The sequence below is a fragment of the Nicotiana sylvestris genome, chromosome 2 (assembly GCF_000393655.2).
Source record: "Nicotiana sylvestris chromosome 2, ASM39365v2, whole genome shotgun sequence".
NCBI lineage: Eukaryota > Viridiplantae > Streptophyta > Magnoliopsida > Solanales > Solanaceae > Nicotiana > Nicotiana sylvestris.
Genome location: NC_091058.1, coordinates 45,961,714 through 45,984,735, shown reverse-complemented (window position 1 = coordinate 45,984,735; position 23,022 = coordinate 45,961,714). Strand labels below are relative to the sequence as shown.

Below are 23,022 nucleotides of genomic sequence, written 5' to 3'. Positions count from 1 at the left end.
AAGTATCAAGATGTGTAAGTATAGAGGTACCTTCAGCTATACGAAAAGTGTAGAGTTTTTGCTTTAGGTAAAGCCTGTTTTCTACCGTCCTTTTCATATACATGGTTTTTAGTTTTTCTCATATGCCTTTGACTGAGCTTTCTGCTGCAACTTCATGCAAAACCTCATTTGAGAGATTTAAAATAATACCTGCTTTTGCCTTTTGTCTATGACGGCAAACTCTTTGTCCGTCATTTTTTCCGGCTTCTTCTCCTTTCCTTGTAGTGCCAAATCCTGAATTAGGATAGCTTCCATCTTTAATTGCCACATTCCGAATTTTGCACTTCGGTCAAATTTCTCAACATAAGTCTTTGTTAGAGTCATTTTAGCTATTTAAACTAACTCGGTTAGATGCGGCTCTGATACCAATTTGTTAGGATCGGAAACTCAGGTAGTGCGGAATTTAGCCAAAAACGGTGTAATGACAATAACAAAGACAATGGAAGTTGATAACAACGCCAATTAAAGCATATAAATGAGACACAAATTTAACGTGGTTCGGTCAAAGTGACCTACGTCCACAAGCGGAGAGGAGTAATTTCACTATACCAACAAGAGTACAAAGAGAGTACAAAATTAGAGTAAACACTCTAATTAGTTCAAATACCCCAAGAGAATAATCTCACAAGATCACTCCAAAAAAAGGGTTCACACAAGTGCTTCCCAACACTTAACTCTCATACAAAACACTCTTAATAAAAGGAAGAAAGGAAGAAACAAGAAATGAATACTCAATTCTTGTTGGTATGTTTGAAATGAACTAATAGCCTTCTCTTTTATAGGCAAAAAAATCTTGGCCTCTTAGGTGTAAAAGAAGAGATACAACTTGTACAAATGATGTCCACCACATAATACAATATTTTTGGGTACCAAAGAATATTGCCAACAAAATCTACTTTGCAAGCATGTTTATGTGAGATAGAATCCATTATCCAAAATATTGGCCATAATTACAAAATGTATTGGAACTTTTTCTGTAATTATTCAGATTTAATGATTCTTAATTGTTTCCTATACATCTATTGTTTATCCACATGATTGATAATTTATATCCATTTGATCATATAACTAGTCTTGTGATAGAAGTTGTCTTGTCAAGGAGTCGCTTGATTGTGGACTTGTGGTATTGGAACAACTAACCCCGACATAAAATTCTGTTTTTTTTTTTTATAAATATATTTGATTGGCTGCATAAAAAAAAAATTAATCACACTTATAATGTTGTAGTTATGTATTATTTAATGTGGAAGAAGAATATAAGTATTAATAACATGTAATATGGGAATTAAACTATTTACAAATAAGAATGCTCTTTTAAAGTAAGTAATTCGCGTATAAAAATCCGGTTAGTAGGAATCACCGTATAATTCCTTAAATTGGAATCCACGCATATGGACCAATCAATCTTACAGTAGTATATAAAAGTTGATAAATAATAAAGGAAGAAAGCTTATTGGCTCACATGAATAAAATAATTATGTACACTCGCAATAAGTTGAAATACTAGTTATAATAGTGGCAATTATATGTTTGTATGTGTGGAAAATAAGTGGAATGTTAAAATGACAGCTAGACCAGATTATAGAATTCTGAACAAGAGGAGACCAAATTAAAGAGAAGCAATAAGCTTTAAAAAGACTGTCAAATGTTCTGTAGGCTCAACTATCCATCCATCTTCTTCATTGAGATCCAGTTATTCACAACAGCTAGCTTTGATCTATTACTAGCTATCACAACTTGAGAGAAAGAGTAAGAGAGAGATGTCTAAGGTTTCAAAAGACCAAATCAAGTTCCTTAAGAGGGAGCTGAAATTCCTCGAAATTTTTCTCAACCTACAGAGGCAGAAAGTTGAATGTGACATGCCAGAATATGTCACACAGAAAGCCGAAGGTCTGCGTAAAAACGCTCAAGTTGCGCTTTCCTCTCCAAATACTTGTCTCGCTATCCAGCAGATGGAAAATGACATTCGGATGACTAAGCTGGAAATAAGAGCTAATTACTACTTCTACAAGACATCATTACAACTTTCAGCCAACAGGGATACTACTATTGCTGATCCCAAATTGGTAGCGGAATTCATGGATAATGTTTTAGTGAAGATTAAAGATGTCCCTTCACTTGAAGAGGTTTTAAAGGAGTTGAAGATGCTGAGAAATTTTATCCTTTTTGTGTCAGAAAGATGCAGTAATGAGCCTCAGAATTGTCAACATACTTTCTTCATTCACGCTTTGATGGTTGCTGGCCATGCAGCGATGCTTGCCTGGTTGTATTTTCCAGGCCATGGCTATGAAAATCAATTAGATTTGGCTCTAGGTGAAGTCAATGTTCTGGTTTTCTTGCAAATGAAAATTAAGCCCATTGAACCAAGCATACGCAAGATCTATGTTGCAGTCCTGCTAGCTTTAAAGTCATATCCCAACATAATCCAAATTAATGAGCAGCCTGCAGCTGACTGTGTAGCCGGGTTTCTGGAGACTATTCTACACAATTTGGTGGAGCTATCAAGTACTAATACTAGTCATCCCTACAGTCGAAGAATAGTCGATTTGAAGGATCAAATGGAAATCCTTCAGGAGATGCTCAACCTCTTGAGAGCCAACATCATCCATCTGCCAATACAACATCTTAAATTTCATCTTGCAGATATCGACAGTTTTGTAGTTGATGCCGGACTTCTTGTTTACTCGTTATATGATAGCGAGGAATTAGAGCACATGGATTTGGTTCTTGATTTGCCTGGAAACATTCAGCGTATCAAGGCAATCATCTACTTCATCATTCGGAAACCATTTCAATCTAACTTGCCCATGATTCATGGACTAGGCTATGCTGATATCCTTTTAAACAAACTGGAGGAGTTCCAAGCCCGATATGCCGATTCACTTGCTCCTATCAAGGAGCAACTTCAGATCATTCAGAAACAATTTCTGAGCCTGCAACCTTTTCTAAAGGCTGCTGCAGAAAAGCGACACGATACACAACATTATTGTGCTACGCTATTGATTGGCAAAGCTTATGAGGTCGAATACATTGTTGATGCAGCTTGTATCAGCAAAGAAGTTCCTTACTGGTGTCTTGAGCGTTGGCTTATAGACATCGTGGAGGAGATTACTCTCATCGGAGCAGATCTATCAAAGATTCAAGAAAAAAAAATGATTGAGGACGCAATGGATTCTAACATTGCTCATACGTCATCACAATTGGATAGGACTAGGACCCCAAATAAGAATGAAGAAATTGTGGGTTTTGAGGATGAGATTGCCAAATTAAGAGCCCAGCTAATAGAAGGAACAAGAGCGCGAGATGTTATCTCAATCGTCGGTATGCCCGGACAAGGTAAGACGACTTTGGCCTACAGAATCTATTCTGACATGTCCGTTGTCGTTCACTTTGATATTCGTGCACAGCACTCGGTGTCTCAATTATATTCACGTACGGAATTGTTATCGGCCATTCTAAATGATGCTATTGGTGAGGATTCTCAACGTAGAAAAAAGCGCAACAATGAATTAGCTGATGATCTCCGCAAAGCTTTATTGCCCAAAAGATATCTTATCCTTCTTGATGACGTGTGGGAAAATAGTATGTGGGATGATCTAAGAGGTTGTTTCCAAGATGCGAATAATGGAAGTAGAATCATTATAACCACAAGAAATCATGAAGTTGCCAATTATGCTAGATGTCAGAGTGATCCCCTTCAGCTTCGTATGTTTAACGATGATGAAAGTTGGAAGTTACTCACGAAGAAAGTGTTTGGTGAAGACAGCTGCCCTCCTCTCCTAGCAAACGTTGGGCGAAGAATAGCAGAGAAGTGTGGAAAGCTGCCTCTTTCAATTGCTCTGGTGGCTGGTATTCTAGCAACAATGGAGAAAAAAGAAGAATGTTGGGAACATGTGGCTGCAAATTTGGGTTCCCACATTCACAATGATTCAAAGGCCATTATAGAACAAAGTTACCAGAATTTACCATATCATCTCAAATGTTGCTTTCTTTATTTTGGGGCATTTTTAGAGGATAGCGTGATTAATGTTTCAAAGTTAACAAAGTTATGGACATCGGAAGGATTTGTAAGGGTTATGACGGAAAGAGTCCGGAGGATATAGCAGAATGTTACTTGGAGAATCTTATTGGAAGAAATCTAGTAATTAATGCTAAGAGGAGTTTCAGAGGTAAAATTAAAGCATGTCGCATCCATGACCTGTTGCATGATTTCTGCAAGGAGAGAGCAAAGGAAGAGAATCTTCTACAGTGGATAGAAAGGTAAAGTCATACGTAGTACTACTACTTTTTTTTGGTTCAAGTATCCAAGTTTTATTTAACAGTTATTCTTATGAGTTTATTAATGTCTTTTTTAACAGTGGGCAGAGTGTCAATCCTTCTTCACACAAGCAACTAGCTCAACGTCGCATGTCCATTTATGCTGAAGTTGATACTCTTGAAAAATGGAGCTCGTCTTGCTCACTTGTTGGCTCTGTAATTTTTCATGCAATTTACTACAGATCTTCAATTGACCAAGCGTCCCACCTTTTTCACAACTTTAAGTTTCTAAAAGTGTTGGATTTGGAGCGGGTCTATATTGATTCTTTGCCGACGAATCTAGTTCACTTGAGGTACTTTGCTGCAAGAATTTATCAGAAGTCAATCCCATTATCCATAGCCAATCTTTGGAACCTAGAAACTCTGATATTAACAAATAGGAAAAGAATATTGTTATTGCCCTCTACACTTTGGAAGCTAGTTAAATTGAGACATCTCCACATTTCTTCATCCATCCGAACTTATTTCACTGTAAATAATGCAGAAGAATCATCCTTGAAACTTTGTAATCTGGAAACTCTTTCCTCTCCGTATTTTTCTGGTGTCGAGGATGCGGAACTGATGCTGAGAAAAACACCAAACATTCGGAAGCTGAAATGCATATTCTTGGGTGCTCGCAGCTATGAGTACCCTGTATTGGAGTTGCCGTCAAGGCTTGAGACGCTGAAGATTGTCCGGCCACACTTGCGCTGGAATCTTTATTCTCCAGAGCTTCACCTCGCATTGTGCGTCTCCTCGCCAAATATCAAAAACTTGACAGTAGCCAACTATTACCTGGTCCATTATAACTTATCAAACTTTGGTCTGCTTCAGAATCTTCAGGTGCTCAAACTGGTGGCAATTTATTTTCAACAAGCGCAATGGGAAGTGAGCAGTGACGAATTCCTTCAACTCAAGGTCTTGAAACTAGTAGACTGTGCTTGGTTTAACGAATGGACCGTGGCCGAGGATGCATTTCCGAACCTTGAACATTTGGTTTTGCATGGATGCAAACGTCTTAAGGCAATCCCGTCCTGTTTCAGTGACATTGGTTCTCTATTGTCCATTGAGGTAAAGAAATGCAACGGATTTGTCGTCAGTTCAGCCAGGGAAATCTTACAAACTCAAGTTGAAGATTATCAGAATTCTTGTTTCAAGCTCTTTATCCTCTAAAGAGATGAGAATTCCAATTCAGGTACACTACTGACAGAATATATACTACTACCTCATTCAATCTGATTTTAAAACTCTGTTAGATCGTACTACATATATCCAGTCTCATTTTATCCATTTTCCTTCTGTTAAAAGTTCTTAACTAGATTGATTAACTCATGAAAGACTATCTATTAATGTAAACAATTATCCATGAATTTCCTCCTGAGAAATTCCACAAATATAGATAGGCCATAACATTTGATGGGCAAAGTGACTCTTAACATGGGCCAAGCTTGCCAGTTTTCCCAAATGCCTCATGCCATTTAAGAGCATCACTACTCATACATGTAGCGTCTATTTCTCATAAATTTCAGTTTGAGATTTTTTGTTTAAATTATGATCTACTTATCAAATCATAATTGTTGCTTTGTCTGCAGGGAGGAGAAGAAGAATGTTATTGAACTATCTAATGAAGGGACGGCTTCTTCTTTTTTAAAAGCATCACTACTCGTACATGTAGCGTCTATTTCTCGTAGATGTGAAGGTCTTTTCTCCATAGCGACCGATCTTATTCGTTCCAGGAACTATTTAATGTCTCTTCTATTTACATAATTTTACCTAGAAACTATACTGGATATAGGAAGGTATGGAAACTTTATAATCATTCCTAATTGTAACCTATTAGAGTGTCAATATCTATGGAGTAGCCTATCTCCAAAACTTTAGTCTAGTCATGACAGCTGAAGCTGCTTCCCTTTGATGTTCACAGCTTTGTTATAGAAAACAGTTGAATGAACTTAGGCAGTCATTTTTATTTTATTTTACATTAGAAGCTACAGAATGGTCCTCAATTGCAGATTCATTAATTCACAGAAAAATAAAACAACAAATATACACACAAGAATGATGATCATAGGGATTAGACAAGAAATTGGATAAAGAAGGAAGGACTTCTTTTTAAAGTATGACTTCTTTATCATGCTTAGAAATCATTGTTGCGGAAGCCAAATGTATATAGTGTGAATGGGTCATAACTACTATACCAAAAATTATGACAGTCACCATAATAAATAAGACAATAAAAGGAACATCAGAATTTACGAGGTTCGGCCAATTTTGCCTACTTCCTTGGACACAACCAATATTTTATTTCACTCCAAAAATACAAGTGAAATAATACTAAAGAGAGAAGATACAAATTGATTAAGAAGATAAGAAGACAAATGAGAGGTGTGTTTAAATCATAAACATTAGGCCTCCTTTTATAGGGAAAAAATCTCAACCAAATATGTCACCCACCGATGTGGTACTTTTAACATTTTCAACAAATCTCCACCTTGAAAAAATTCCACATCTTCAATTTTCTCGCAATGACAAATTTTGGTTGTGTCTTCATCTTCAATCTTCAGTGTTCAACAATGTTGATCAAATCCAAACAATGTTGAAACTTGACCGCAGTCACCACCTTTGTCAGCATATCAGCAGGATTCTCCGTAGTATGAATTTTCTTCACCGTGACTCCACCTTCTTCTATGATTTCTCGTACGAAATGATACCGAACATCAATGTGCTTCGTCCTTGCATGATAAACTTGGTTCTTCGCTAATTGAATAGCACTTTGACTATCACAAAAAATTGTGATACCTTTTTGTTCAACACCAAGCTCCTTTAGCAATCCTTGAAGCCAAATTGCCTCTTTCACAGCCTCTGTAATAGCCATGTACTCTGCCTCTGTTGTAGACAAAGCAACTGTTGACTGCAAAGTAGACTTCCAACTAACTGGTGCCTTTGCAAAAGTAAACACATAACCAGTAGTTGATCTTCGTTTGTCCAGATCACCCGCAAAATCTGAGTCACAATATCCAACTACAGACTGATTGTCTTCCTGCTCAAAAACTAACCCGACATCTACAGTATTATGAATATACCGTAGAATCCACTTCACAGCTTGCCAATGCTCCTTCCCTGGATTGTGCATATATCTGCTAATAACTCCAACAGCTTGTGAAATGTCAGGCCTTGTGCAAACCATTGCATACATCAAGCTACCAACAACATTTGCGTATGGTACCTTTGACATATACTCTCGTTCAGCTTCATCCATTGGCGACATAGTAGTACTTAGCTTAAAATGGGGAGCAAGTGGAGTACTAACTGGCTTAGTCTTTTCATCTATGCCAAAACGTTGTAGTACTCTTTTCAAATATTCTTTCTGGGATAAACAGAGTTTCTTTGAACGTCTATCTCTTATTATCTCCATGCCAAGAATTTTCTTTGCCTCACCCAGATCCTTCATCTCGAACTCCTTCTTCAGTTGAATCTTCAACTTATCAATTTCTTCCGAATTCTTGGAAGCTATCAACATATCATCAACATATAGGAGAAGATATACAAAGGAACCATCTTCAAGCTTGCGCAAATACACACAATGATCGTATTTGTTTCTCTTGTACCCTTGCCGCAACAAAAACTTGTCAAATTTCTTGTACCATTGTCTAGAAGATTGTTTCAATCCGTACAATGATTTTTCAAGTTTGCATACCATATTTTCTTTTCCAACAACTTTGAATCCTTCTGGCTGAGTCATGTAGATTTCCTCCTCCAAGTTTTCATGTAAAAATGCAGTTTTTACATCCATCTGAACTAGTTCCAAATCCAATTGTGCTACCAAAGCCAACATAATTCTAATGGATGAATGTTTTACAACTGGAGAAAACACTTCATTGTAATCAATTCGCTCCTTTTGAGCATATCCTTTGGCCACCAATGTTGCTTTGTAGCGAACATCTTCTTGGTTAGGAAATCCTTCTTTCTTTGCAAATACCCATTTGCACCCAATTGCTTTCTTTTCCTTCGGGAGATTGGCCAATCTCCATGTATGATTCTGATGAAGGGATTGTATTTCATCATTCGTGGCAATCCTTCACTTATCTTCTTCTGAACTTTGGACTGCGTCTTTATAAGTTGTAGGAACATCATCATCTATAATTGAGGCGGCACAAGCAACCGTCTCTATAAGACGAACATGTTTTGTTATTGTCCTTTTTGGCCTACTGGTTGCTAATAATTCAAGTTGTTTATGAGGTTCCTGAGTTGGAATCTCCCTCTCTACTGGCTCTTCTTCTAGAGGATAATCTACCTTATTTACCATAGCAGATTCATCAAAGGTAACATCCATGCTCAATATTACTTTCTTTGTCATAGGACACCATAAGTGATATCCTTTGACTCCAGAAGTAATCCCTATAAAAATAGCTTTTTTTGCCCTTGGATCCAATTTTGACTCTGTCACATGATAATATGCAGTTGAGCCAAACACGTGCAAAGAGTCATAATCTACAGCAGGCTTTCCATACCATTTTTCAAGTGGTGTCTTGCCATCAATACCAGCAGATGGTAAGCGATTAATGAGGTGACATGCATATGTAATTGTCTCAGCCCACAATTCTTTGTCCAATCCAGCATTGGACAACATACATTGTACCTTCTCCAGCAAGGTCTGGTTCATACATTCTGCCACTCCATTCTGTTGTGGTGTATGTCTGATAGTGAAGTGTCGGACGATGCCATCATTTTCACAGACCTTATTGAAATGATCATTTTTGTATTCACCTCCATTATCTGTGCGAATACACTTGATCCTCCTGCCTGTTTGATTCTCCACCATCATTTTCCATTTGAAAAAAATTCCCAACACTTCATCTTTGCTCTTCATTGTATACACCTACACTCTTCGGGACAAATCATCAACAAAGGTTACAAAATAGTGCTTCCCACCCAATGAAGGTGTTTTGGAAGGACCCCAAACATAAGAGTGTACATAATCCAAAATGTCTTTAGTATTATGGATCGCTGTACCAAATTTAACCCTTGTCTGTTTCCCTTTGACACAATGCTCGCAAAACTCCAAGTTGCAAGCCTTTACTCCTTTTAACAATCCTTGATCTGATAAAGTTTTCAAGGATTTTCCTCCAGCATGTCCCAAGCGCATGTGTCATAGCCTGGTTGCTTCTGCCTCTTTTTCGTCACTGGATGTTACTGTCGTTGTCCCAATAACTGTAGTACTGCGATAACGGTACATGTTATTGTTCTTCCGATTGGCCTTCATTACCACTAGTGCACCGGAGCATACTCTCATCACTCCATTTTCTGCAATGATTTTGAACCCTTTTGATTCTAGGGCTCCCACAGAGATGAGATTTTTCTTCAAACCCGGTACATATCGAACATCTGTTAATGTTCTGATCATTCCATCATGGTTCCTTAATCGTATTGAACCAATGCCATATGAGGTAAGAGGGATGTTATCCGCCGTGTGGACGACTCCATATTCTCCTTCTTGAAAATCCACGAACCAGTCCCTGTTGGGATACATATGATAACTACAAGCCGAGTCCATCAACCATATGTCTGATAATGTTGATGGCTCTATTGTAACTAATGAGAAGTCTGAATCATCACCATCAGCTACATTTGAATCCATAAGGGTCTTTCCATTGTTATGTTTGGCCTTATTCTTCAACTTCGGACAATCTTTCTTCCAGTGTCCCTTTTCTCGACAAAAGGCACATTCATCTTTGCTGGGTCTAGATCTTGACTTGGATCTTCCTTTCTTTGTCCTCGTTTGATTTTAAGGACGACCCTTCACAACCAGTGTTTCTCCTTCTCCGCCCTTCTGTTTTTCTCCCTTTCTTTGTTCATAGCTGTACAAAGCCGAACAAACTTCTCTGAGAGAAATTTCATCATTCACATGGAGTAGAATAGTTTCAAGGTTCTCGTACTCATCAGAAAGTGACCCCAACAACATCAAGGCCAAGTCACCATCATCAAAAGTTGCATCCATATTTTGCAAATCTGTGACCAACTTATTGAAACTGGTGATATGTTCATTCATCGTCGTGCCAGGAACATAGGTGAAGCGAAGCAGTCTCTTCTTCATGTACAATTTATTTTGACTATTTTTCTTCAAAAATTTATCCTCCAGTGCTTTCCATAATTTACTTGCAGAAGTTTCCTTTGTGTATGGATATTTCTGCTCTCTAGCAAGGTAGGATCGAATGGTACCGCAAGCAACACGGTTGATAATTCTCCAATCTTCTTCTCCAATAACATCTGGTCTTTTTTCTTCAATGGCAAGATCTAGCCCTTGTTGAAAAAGGACATCTAGAACCTCGCCTTGCCACATCCCAAAATGTCCGGACCCGTCAAAAATTTCTACCGCAAATTTCGCATTTGACACAATTCTTGTCATAAGCGAAGATGCCAATGATGACGTATTGTTGACACTTGATGTAGATTCTTCTTGTTTATTGTCTCCCATCTTTGACACAAATATTATTTAATAGCTGACGACACAAATCAAGATTATTTCCTTTCTGGTGTGGAAGATCAGACTAAGCTGCAACCACAGAGCATACTCAGACAGAACCTTGACTCAGTTACCAAGATAAATCTTTTCTGATGTGGAAGATCAGACTATGCTGCAACCACAGAGCATACTTAGACAGTACCTTGGCTCTGATACCAATTGTTGCGGAAGCCAAATGTATATAGTGTGAATAAGTCACAACTACTATACCAAAAATTATGACAGCCACCAAATAATAAATAAGACAATAAAGCAACAATAAAGGGAACACCAGAATTTACGAGGTTCGGCTAATTTTGCCTACTCCTCGGACACAACCAATATTTTATTTCACTCCAAAAATACAAGTGAAATAATACTAAAGAGAGAAGATACAAATGCCTTAAACAGATGAGAAGGCAAATGAGAGGTGTGTTTCAATCCTAAACATTAGGCCTTCTTTTATAGGGGAAAAATCCCCCCCAAACTTAACTCCCAACCAATGTGGGACTTTGGCATTTTGCCAAACTTCAACAAATCTCCACCTTGGCAAAATTCCACATTTTCAATTCTCTCTCAATAACAAATTTTGGTTGTGTCTTCATCTTCAATCTTCAGTGTTCAACAATGTTGATCAAATCCAAACAATGTTGAAACTTGAAAGGCCTCAGAGTAAAATCACTCTGTAAGCACCACACGGCAAGCTTCATCATACGGATGATTTCTGATGTATTGAATTGCAGATCATCGTTGTAGTTTCCAATCATATCGATCAGCTGATTGTTTTCAGCCTTTTCCATAAACAAGCTAAGCAAATGTGGATATTCCAGTGACTGTGAATAGTCCACATTCTTACGCCCACAGAGTATCTCCATCGCAACAACTCCAAAGCTGTAGACATCTGCTTTTTCTGTAATGAATGCGCTAAACCATTCAGGAGCCAAGTATCCGGGAGTTCCCCTAATTCTGGTCACTATCCTGCTCTGATCTTTATCCACCAATTTGGCCAGGCCAAAATCAGATACCTTTGCACAAAACTTGTCATCCAACAGAATGTTCTGTGGCTTAACATCTAAGTGGACTATTCTTTGCCTGCATTCTTCATGAAGATAAGCCAATCCTTTCGCTATATCATGGATAATGCTCCTTCTTATTTGCCAATTAAAGGTAAACTGCGTAGCGCCTGTGCCAAATATCCATTTATCCAATGATCCGTTACTCATGAAATCATAAATTAATAGCTTGTGCTCTTTCTCAGCACAAACTCCAATTAGTCTAACAAGATTAACATGATGTATGCTTCCTATGGTTTGGACCTCAGCCAAGAATTCCCTTTTCCCTTGGCCAAAACCATCAAGAACTTTAACGGCTACTTTCTGACCGTCTTGAAGAACTCCTTCATAAACTGAGCCAAAGCCTCCCTGACCGAGCTTTTGCTGGAAATTCCCGGTTGCCACCTTTAGTTGTTCATAAGAAAATCTCAAAGTGCCAGATATCTCGTCTGAGTAATCATCATTATTTTCTTGTAATGTTTGCTTTCTCTTGAAAGCAATCAAGATGCTAACACATATTGCTATCAGAAGAAATGCTCCACTAATTGATCCAGCTATAATTCCAATTCTTCTTGCAGCTATAGAGTCTGTATCATTTTCTGTGTCATTTGGAATTTTGATGAATGCAGATGACTCATAGCCACTTCTTTCCTTTCCATCGTTGATAAGTGTCAGCACAGGGGAGGGTAAAAAGCAGTCACCACTTGAAATGTTGGTGAAATACCGGAAGAGAACTACTTTACAAGAGCAGTTCCTCATGCACAACTCTTGGCAGCTTTCCACATCTGTTCCTCTCAGAGCTGCTGCTTCAGTGTCAACATAGTTAAAGTAATAGACATCCGAAACACGCATCATTTTGTGGGAACGTTGTCCATTGCATTCCACAGGACTTACTTCCACGCATCCATTGTTTTGTCGATCATTACTTCGTTTGAATGGACCAGGACAAGAACAAAGTCCATTTGAGCAAAGCTCCAAACTACCACACGCTGTAGGGTAATCACAAACACCGATGAAATCTGCCAAAAAATTGGTTTGCTGATCACTTCCCTCAGCGTATGATCGTAAATGTCCATCATAATCATATCTCAAAAAATTCATCCTAGAAGGTCTTGAGAATACAGCATTTGGCTCATTTGGCTCAGTTGAGCATATGTACAAGGCAAGAGTACCATTCACTGCTTTTACATAACTTTCATTAAAGCTATCCCTTTCTCCAGTAACCAAAAACTTAAAATACATCTGTGGCTTGTTAGATATGTAAAATGCAAACAAGCCTTGATTGGTTACAGATAGAAAGTAGTTACCTTCAGTCCAATTGGATGAAGAAACTCTAGCAACAAGTCTTTGACCAGCCCTTAATTTCTGGCCCGGAAGCAGTGTATCTGTTGGATGATCAAAAGACTGCCACACAGTCTCATTATACATGTCATGAAGCACAAGGTTTCCAGTCTCCATCATCTTAATGCCCGAGACGAACTTATTCGTTGTGCTTGTCGACCACACAAGAGTTCCATCCACATCTTTTAACACTAAATCTCCATCTTGCAGCAGTTGCAGCGTTCCATTTTCGTGAACAGGTTGGTTTCTGTTTGCAAACCAGACCAGTTCAAGGTCAGACCAGCGCCGAATTCCTACAGAGTCCTGACGAAGACGTACAACTCCTACGGAGAATACAAAGGAATCATCTTCTCCGTTTGAAGCAAAACCACAAGCATAAGCCATGTCCTTCTCCATCTCCTTGAGCATCAGAATTCGCATGAAAGGTCCAGAAGATTGATTGAATGAGTAATAAGGGTATGTCAAGGGCTTTGTAACATTGACAACTGAAACATTATTGTTAATCCAGGTTGTAGGGATTTTCGCCGTGTGATAATCAGGAATTTGAGCTGAAGTAAGGTTCTTGAGGAGCACAATGATCAAAAGCTTCAAGACATGTTTGAGAGAGGCTAAAGCCATGACTTTTTTTAGAAAAAAAAGCTAAAATGTTTCTTTAACCAAGAACATATATTTCAAGAGAAAAGAGTTCTTACAGATGAATAGTTCATCTCTAAGTTACATCAATGAGTTGATCATCCTTGAAGTGAATCTATTGATTCTATTCCCATCTGTTTTGTGCATGGAGTTTACTTGCCAAAGTTTGAGATTATGTAATGATGAGGACTGGAAATGTTATTTTCCTACAGTTTCAATGCCAAATGGGCGATTGACTAGTATGCTCTCTGGACAATTTCATTTTGCATGGGAAGAGAAGTACATTTGAAATTTTGAACTAAGTTGAATGTAATCCCTCCCTTTGTCCTTTTCCATGTTTGCAATAGAAACATTGGACTTTTCTTATAGCTACATGTTTGCATGGGAAGAGAAGTACAAATCTTGATATGTCAATTCACCTACCTCATTTGAAGCGATAGATTTTCTCATGAATGACTTATTGATCCGTTAACTAACCAACAACCTTAACGTCAGAGCAGTAAAAAGTGAAAAGATGTGGGAATGCAGAAGATAAAAATGAAGGCTGGAATTTTTAACTTAAGCAAGTACATACTTAATTTGGGATAGACTATAGATTTGTTTTGTTCCTGTTAACTAATGTAGCTGTCATCTTTGACTATGGCTCTATTATTACTGCATGGCGCAGTCAGAAAGTTTTTCAAAGGTGTTCAGATTTGAAGTAAGTACAAAATATTCCCGACAAAAAGTGTTAGAATATATATTTTATAGATCTAAAATCAATATTTTACTTATATACAGTGTGTAATTTTTCGTAGTATTTTAACTAAACTGGCCACCCTTAGCAAAAGGTGGCTTCGCCCCTGCTATTATGTGTCAATTCTTAAAAGATCAGACAAGCTGTAGAGACTGGGAAGTCGCTAAGTATCACATGTATTAAAATTTACAGCCAACCTTTATCAGAGATGGCAGACTATGACCTGAAAATTTTGAACTATGAAAGACTGTTAGACAGTTGAATATTCCTTCTCTTTTTTTTGTCTCCTTTCATTTATGGGGTCATTGTTTTTCCACAAGGAATTTTGTTAAAGCACTTCTTCAAAGTAATTTTTAGAAATAGAAAAGTTCTCCAAAAGAGTGTTTTGAAGAGCTAGGATTTAAAAAAGAAAAGGAGTAACATTTGCTCTAACATTTTAATGGTTACTTTTTTGATATGGAACAAACATGAATCGATTGTTTGGCTGCTTAGAAGATCCTCTTAAACCCCACATGGGAAAAGTGTTTATAATGAAAATTAAGCGTACCCCACTACAAGTCTAAGACATCATTTCTATACCATCAACTAAGAGTTCTTTTGTTGTTTCTTTAAAAGGAGAGGCTGCTTTTTTGGTCCAAGTAGAGGCAGATAATCATAGGTCAACGTATCAAAATGAATTAAGAGATTATTGATGTGGGATAATGGATTCATCATCTTACCTAAGTTTGTTGCTTTGTGAATAAAAATAAATAAATAAATAAATAAATAAAGACATGAGTATTGGAAAACAACCCAAAAGAAGAATCAAGAACGGCTGGTCTCAACTTTCTCTAGAGGAACATTTTGGTGCGCCAAGCCATCATTTCTATGATGGAAAATTTGCTTTGTTTTTCCACCATTTGCAGGGTACCCAACACCCCACATAGTTGATTTTCCGTACCACTTATCTCTGCCTCTCTCTTTATCTTTTTTTTTTTCTTCAATTATGGGTGGTATTTGGGCCAATTCATGTCAACCAACTATTCTACGAGAGTAAATATTATCTCTCACTGGCACATGCATTACGCTAAAATTAGAGAGGCGAGAAAAGTTACCTTATATTTTTTTTATTATACTGGCATTTGAACTTTGAACACAGCATAGTTTTTATCTCACCTTCTTAACTATGATGTGACACCCTTGGTGCCTCTCTTCTGTTTCTTTATTTAAGTTTTTTTTCCTGGCGTTCCTTGTTTACTCGTTTTTCTTTCTTTTAAATTCAAAGTCAACAGAGACATCCTGTTACAGAGTTGAACCAATCTTTGCATAGCCAACCTTTCTATTATCATCTGCTTAGTCACCAAACCATATACACATGCTGCTACCATTCAACAAATGAAAACATGTTTTGACTAAAGCGCAAGGTTTCCATATAATTCCTAGTTTAGGAATTGGTAAAATCACTACGTTTGAAAGTTACAATGTAACAAACCCAGTATCTTACTCAGTTACAAAGGTTGTTTCAGTTTATCAGGTTGGAGAACCATCTTTATCATGTTCTACCAAAGTAGCAGACCATTCAACTTAACAGATTAATACCTTGCAAACAAAGTTGATTTGGTTCATGATCTGAAAAAAGTTTGAAAAGGTAAATATGGCTAAGGTCAAATTAAGAGGAAGGTTGAACTCTACAAACCTAAGGAAGAAAGGACTAGGCCAAACAAATTAGTGCTATAGCCACAACCCAAGAAAAGCAAAAATAAAATAGTAAATTGAATTCTGTTTTCCATAATGAATTTTAGGACATCATCATAGTGATATTAGCCTTGTTTCTACAAATGTACCAAATAAAGCCAAGACTGCAATTTCTAAACTTGCACTACCTCAAGATTGATTCAACAGACCTATTAGTATTCACTGACATTTCTGATAAGCCAAATACGCGTAATTAAGAGACTTGAAACACATAATTCTACAAGAACACATGAATTTTATGGTATTCCTATGATTTTTCTTTCCTTTGTCGCGTTTATATTTTCAATGAAAGAATTTTTGGATATTACAGGTAAAACTAAGAAACAGAAGATGAATGGCGATAAGAACACTGGTAATACCGCCCTATAACACTGGTACTGAAATGGACATGGAAACTGAGACATCACCAGCAAAAGTTGAATCCCTAACTGTAGCTGAGTTTCCAGCAAAAGCATATCCTACACCTAACCCGCCATAATGCATTGATGCATGCTCACACCGTTGAAATACTCTAGCAAGCGATGCTGCTTTTCTCCTTGCGCGCTTCGTTCCTGTAAAGAGCAATGTCTGAAGTAAACTTGCTAATGCTGGAGCCTTCAAGACCCTCTCTGTAGCAGCAGCTCCACCACCACGGCATAATTCAAGCAACGCAGCAACTGCATTCTCTTTCCCTCTAGGTGTCCCGCATCGCATCATCCCAATAAGTCCTGCTACTGCCATTTCCTCATTGCCAACAGCTGCAGCGCCAATCGGCTGCCTAACAATCAGCGCTAATGCACCAGCAGCTTCTTCGGCAACACCTTCACTTCCCAATGCTCCAACTAGAGCAGTAATAGCTCCCGACTCTATCATCCTCGCACAATTTTCAGTGTGGGTAGATAAATTAAAGAGAGCAGTTACTGCATCCTTCTTCCCTCTCGGAGAACCTTCTCGCAGCAGACCTGCTAAGGCCTCGACTGCCCCATCTTCTTTTGCTATTTGCTTCTTGTAGTCATGAACAGCAGACAGACTGAACAATGTTGCTGCAGCATTTTCCCGCGCCTCCGTGGTGTGCCCAAATATCAAAACTCCTACTACCAACGTTAGACACCCTACTTCGTCCATAATTCGGCCTTTATTTTTATCAAAAATCGATAAGTTCAGCATTGCAGTGACAGAATTTTCTTGTGCCACAGCATCTGGAGATGAAAGCAAATTCTTTAAATGCGGGATCGCCCCAGCCTCAGCTATGTAAGCACGGTTTTCCTTACCAGTTTTAGCTAAGAGCCTTATCTCCCGAGCAGCAATAGTTTTTGCAATCTGTGTCCCATTCGCTAGCTGCTTAATGAGAAGAGCTGTCGTGGCTCTATTAGCTTCTACTGCGGCCTTGCTAGGTGAAGCAGCTCCAAAACTTTCAACACATGGATCCCCACCCTCCATATTATCATAAGGAATTTTATGAGCAGCACACCACTGCATAATCAAATTCCTAAGTGCCCTATTTGGGACAAGCCGAGTATGATCAAGCAACTGCCCTGTCTTTGGGCAAGTACAATGACCCTCCTCCATCCACCTCGATATGGAAGCTCTATCATATGTCTGCCCTGTTGACACAATTACCGGATCCCTCATCAAATCCAACGATATCGGACAACAAAAGTCCTTTGGTACAGAAATGAATGTGTCCGCAATCTCTTGACTAATCAGCCCTTTCTTCTGCTTCTTATGCTTACCAACTCCCAATCCCACATCATCCTCTTCGAAGCCAAATAGCAAAAACCTGCAGTATCGTATCAACGCCACAAACCCATTGAGCACTGAGGCTGTGGGCTCAATATCTCCTTCATGGTTCACAATCTGCTCCTCCAAAAATTCAATCTCAACCCTACAACTCCTGGGATTACAAATCACCAATTTGTCCACAAAAAAAGAGTACAACTGAGCAGAGCCAGGAATACCTCCATTCTCAAACTCATTCAAGAAAGAGAACAGCTTCAACCTCAACATCTCATCATGTTTATCAACAAACAACATAGATTTTCTTGCTTGTTTCTGCAACAACTCAACCTGTTCCATAACATCTTCAGGTAAAGTCAATTCCTTTAAGGGGAAAACATCCAAAAGGGTCGAGATTTCTTGGTTCAAATCATGGAAATGACCCGAAATCGAATGGTTTTGAAGCAACAGCCATAACTTACTGGATTGGGAGCAATAATCAAGCAAGATTTTCGAGCGGTAAAGCAATAAATACAACTCCTTGAAGCATAAAAAAGCTGTAAACGGCAAATCTGAAGAACCCCCCCTACCACTTCTGTTATTGTCACTGTTCTCAACAAGACAATCTAAAAGTACAGAAAAGGCTTGAATTTTCCTAAGCAAGGATTTACAATTCTTTTGCTGATAAAAGGGCACCCTTTTACCTGAAAATGAAGAAATCAGCTCAGAAGATAACGCCGTTAGAGTTTGCAACAACCCCACTTCTGTTAGATCCACCGGCGCCAAGAACGCTTCCAGTGACGGCGACCTTTGTCTCCTCAACGATGAGAAAATTGCAGCTGATGCCATCAATTCTACAACACCAAAATCTTGAAAATCAACTCCAAGATTCTCTAACCCTTATATTATTTTCTAAGAAGAAATGGTTTCTTGATCGTATTTGTGCAATATTTCACAGAGATTTCATATGGGTGTAAGGAAAAAAACTGTAAAAAAAACTCCAAGATTCAATTTTTATCAACAAATGTATGAATTTAAACCAAGAACGACATGGGTATTTATTTATTTGTACAAAAATTCTGTGGATAATTAATTGAAGCAAAAGAGGAAATATAGGTATATTCTATATAGTGAATCCGCGTTTTGAAGAAGAAGAAGGAAGAAAGCAAAGAAAAAGCTGGAAGAGAAAGAAATAGGAAGGCTAGTTTTTTGCCGAGTATATAAGATTTGTGTGTTGACAATGTCTTTCCTTTTTTTTTTTCCCTTTTCTCTTTCTGTCAAATTTTTCATTTTCTTTTTCTCAATATTTACCTTTTGTTGAATGAAGCCGCCATGAAAATGATGGAACCTTTAACTTTGACGGATTATAAATGTTATCCAAGATTCCTGAATTCTGTCCATTCGTTTTTCTACTCTCTTTCTTTCTTATTCATTCTTTATTTAATACGAGTACCTCTTTAGATTAATTGTAGTAAATATATTAATTACCGTAGCTTTTATCTAATTCATCCTATGAATTTCAAAGAGAGACAAGTACAACAACTTGAGAGCCATAATTTTTTCTAATTATGAAAAAAGAAAAGTTTGAAAAAAGATAAAAGTACAAGTAAATGCTTTCTGTATTCCATTTTTACCTGTTCACTTTACATTTTATACTCCCTTAAGAAAGTACCAATTAAGTTTTTATTTTACTAAATTATCCATATTTACTATACTTTGGAAATATAAATTTATTTATTAGTACTCCAATAAGTTTGAGAAATTATTACTAAATAATAGAGTAAAATTGAAGAAAAATAATTAATTCTTTTTAAATTTGTTAATGTTGATAAGTAAAAAAAATATTTTTCATATATTGAATAAGTAACAGAGAACGATAAGAGTATAACTAATGGACTTAAACATGAGTAAAAGTTATTTTTCAAAAGAGGGAGATTGAAGAAAAAATTTACTTAAGAATGGAAAATTAAGTGAATGATGAAGCATTTATATATAGCAATAAAGTATTGTTAGAGTAAAGAAAATATGTGTATCGTATGGCCTTTGGTGAAATATCTGGATTGTATAAATTACAAATTTTTTAATGTGTTTATGTGGAGTTTGATATGATGTTGTCAAGTATTGAAGCATGGGGTACTTTTAGTGGAAGATGATCTGTTTATCATCTTAAATATCTATATTCAATGACATTATTCATTATGAATATGTAGACCTAAAAAGAGGAAAGGTTTGGTAAATGATGTGAAATTTCTTACTCCGATTAGTATATCACTTATCTGTAATTGTTTTGGCTTAGGTTCTAAGATTTTGACCTATTTTAAACTAATTATTATAAATCAAAAAGTTCTCTTTGCTGCGTAATTTTACTTTTTGTTAGCAAGACCGAACTGATAAGATCCAGTTCATCTAATAACTTAACTGTATCGTTTCCAAAAAAATTTTAAACCTATGATTCTACCTCAACAATTATATGAACTAATTTTGACGATATAAAAAAGCACCTTGGTGTACTAAACTCTCATTATGTGCGAGGTCCTAGGAAGGATTTATTATATGCAGTCTTACTCTACATTTTTACAAGATATTATTTTCACGATTTAGTTTTGACGATATAATCTCTCACAATTAAATTACTCCCTAGACTAACAATATTTCCTTAGGTGCAAAGCGTGTACATGGTAGTCGGTAGATAACTTTTTTTCTTTTGAAAAGCATGTATTTCTTTGGGGTAAATTAGAAAAGAAAAGAAGCTGTAAGTTTGAAAATTTTCGTAAGTGGGCGTTTGGACATAAGAATTGCAAAGTTAAAAAAAAAAGTAATTTTTTTTTTCAAGTGAAAATGGTATTTAAAAATTAGAGTTGTGTTTGGACATAAATATAATTTTGGGGTTATTTTTAAAATTTTATATATGATCTGAGTGAATTTTGAAAAATATTTTTTTGAAGTTTTTTAAATTTTCGAAAAATTTTAAAATTCATATTCAATTAGAAATTGAAAATTTTATGGCCAAATAATAATTTTAAAAAATGAAAATTTTTAAAAATAAAAGAAATTATGTCCAAACGGGCTCTAAGAAAAGAAAAAGTCTGTAATAATTTGATAAGTATTGACCATAATTCTTTCTTCCCTTTATTTTTATTTTTGTCTGAACTTTATGGAGGAGTTAATAAATGCTACTACTACTATAGCAGTAGAATAGTAGTAACAATAAAGGAAGTGTGTATTCTCATCACACAATTAATTCAAGGGTTGACCAAAGAAAAAGGAGATTAGGCCTTTCTTGGGCCCCTTAGAACTGTAACGCACGGAAAAAGAACAAAAGATTATTCTATTCTATAGTACTATTACTGTTTTTTATTTGGCAGTCTTTTGGGATATACAATTCAATATTTTGGCTTTTTGGGGGGAGGGGGAGAAAAAAAGGGGGTGTTTGACTAAACGAAAGGTTCCAAAATCCAAATGAGAGAAAGTAACAACATCCACTATAATTTCACAAGTGGGGTCTGGGGAGGGTAATATGTACGTAGACCTTACTCTTACCCCGAAGGGTAGAGAGGCTGTTTCCAGAAGACTCTCGGCTCAAAAAAAGTAACAAAAGACGATATATTAGTACCATAAAAATACATAATAAAATAACAACAATATAAAAGATATGAAATACATAATACCAAATAACAGAAAGTAAGAATAGTAAATAAAGTAAGTAATAATGGTGAATTTCTTTTTCTTTTTTTTGACATAGTGAAAGGAATCAATATTAGCATAGGGTTCTCAAGTATATTAATTTGCTTAGAAGGACTCATCTGCAACGGTGTGCTCTAAATGCAACATTGAAAGTTCCCAACAACCAAGGCTTTTGGATCACTTTGAGATGTGTATATCTTTATGATTGTTTTGACTTTGTGATTTCTTTTTCTTCCATTATTCTTCATTTCCCTTTTTTCCTTTTCTTTTCTTCTCTTTTTATTTACTAATTTAATTCTTTCACACTTATCTCAAGATTTTGTCTTTGTAGTCATTGAGAATCTGAGATTGTTATCTCATGTTAGCATTTTTCAGAGACTTGCCTATCGAACTTCTCTCCTTTTTATTTACTTTTATTTGTCTGCAATAAACTTTGTATTTTTATTAAAAAATAAGAAATAAAGTACATATTTTATCATAATATCTATAATAATAATAATAGCATTTTAAATTTTGAAAATAAATAATTAATGATAAAAGAAAATAATTTTTTTATCGTTTTCTTGATTAGCTAAAATGGAGAAGTAAAAGTAAAAATATATTTTTAATATAATGGAAAGTAAAAATAATAGTAGGGAATATCATTTAGGAGAAGGATAATGTGGTAACATCACATAAATATAAATAAAAAAGGTAATTAGTCACCTCTATACTTCCTACAAATTTTATCGTTCACTTTCTTTTTAAACACTTATAAAGTAAAGTCAATCAGAAAAATATATTCAGGTAACACTAATAGAATAAAGGTACTCTGTTCAATTTTAAATATTAGTCGTTTCGTGAAATTAAATTTATTTTTGTTATAAAATAAAGACTATAAAGTAAAGATAAGTATAGAGAGAAACTGATATATTATTCGAATTCAAACTGATGTACATAATGAATTGAAATCTCTTCTATTTATAGAAGAAAGGAAGTTGTTGTGTAAGTTGCTACGCAAGCTGCTACTATAAGCTATTGTGTAAGCTGCTATTACAAGCTGCTGTGTAAGCTGCAGTGTAAGCTGCAGTGTAAGCTGCTACTACAAGCTGTTGTGTAAGCTGCTATTACAAGCTGATGTGTAAGCTGCTACTGCAAGCTGCTGTGTAAGCTGCTACTATACCAGATATGGATATTCTTCTACTGAGAGCAATGTTTATCCATAACGGATTACTGAATGGATAAGCTTATTATACCTGGTATGGATAATCTTCTACCTAGGGTAATGTTTATCCATAACCGGGTACCGAAGTGATAAGCTTCTTCAGGAA

General features: G+C 36.5%; 2 protein-coding genes and 1 pseudogene across 2 annotated transcripts; 1 reads left to right on the top strand and 2 right to left on the bottom strand.

The window, feature by feature from the left end:
* The first annotated feature begins 1,642 nt into the window (after positions 1–1,642).
* On the top strand, positions 1,643–6,314 carry LOC104227799 (late blight resistance protein R1-A-like; annotated as a pseudogene).
* A 5,137-nt stretch (positions 6,315–11,451) lies between these two features.
* Positions 11,452–13,848, bottom strand: LOC104227800 (G-type lectin S-receptor-like serine/threonine-protein kinase SD2-5). The gene has a single exon (XM_009780128.2). It carries the CDS (start codon positions 13,846–13,848, stop codon positions 11,452–11,454), a length of 2,397 nt encoding a protein of 798 aa, XP_009778430.2.
* Positions 13,849–16,517: 2,669 nt separating this feature from the next.
* Positions 16,518–19,281, bottom strand: LOC104227801 (U-box domain-containing protein 17). The gene has a single exon (XM_009780129.2). It carries the CDS (start codon positions 18,875–18,877, stop codon positions 16,697–16,699), a length of 2,181 nt encoding a protein of 726 aa, XP_009778431.1. The 5' UTR covers positions 18,878–19,281; the 3' UTR covers positions 16,518–16,696.
* Between the last annotated feature and the right edge of the window lie 3,741 nt (positions 19,282–23,022).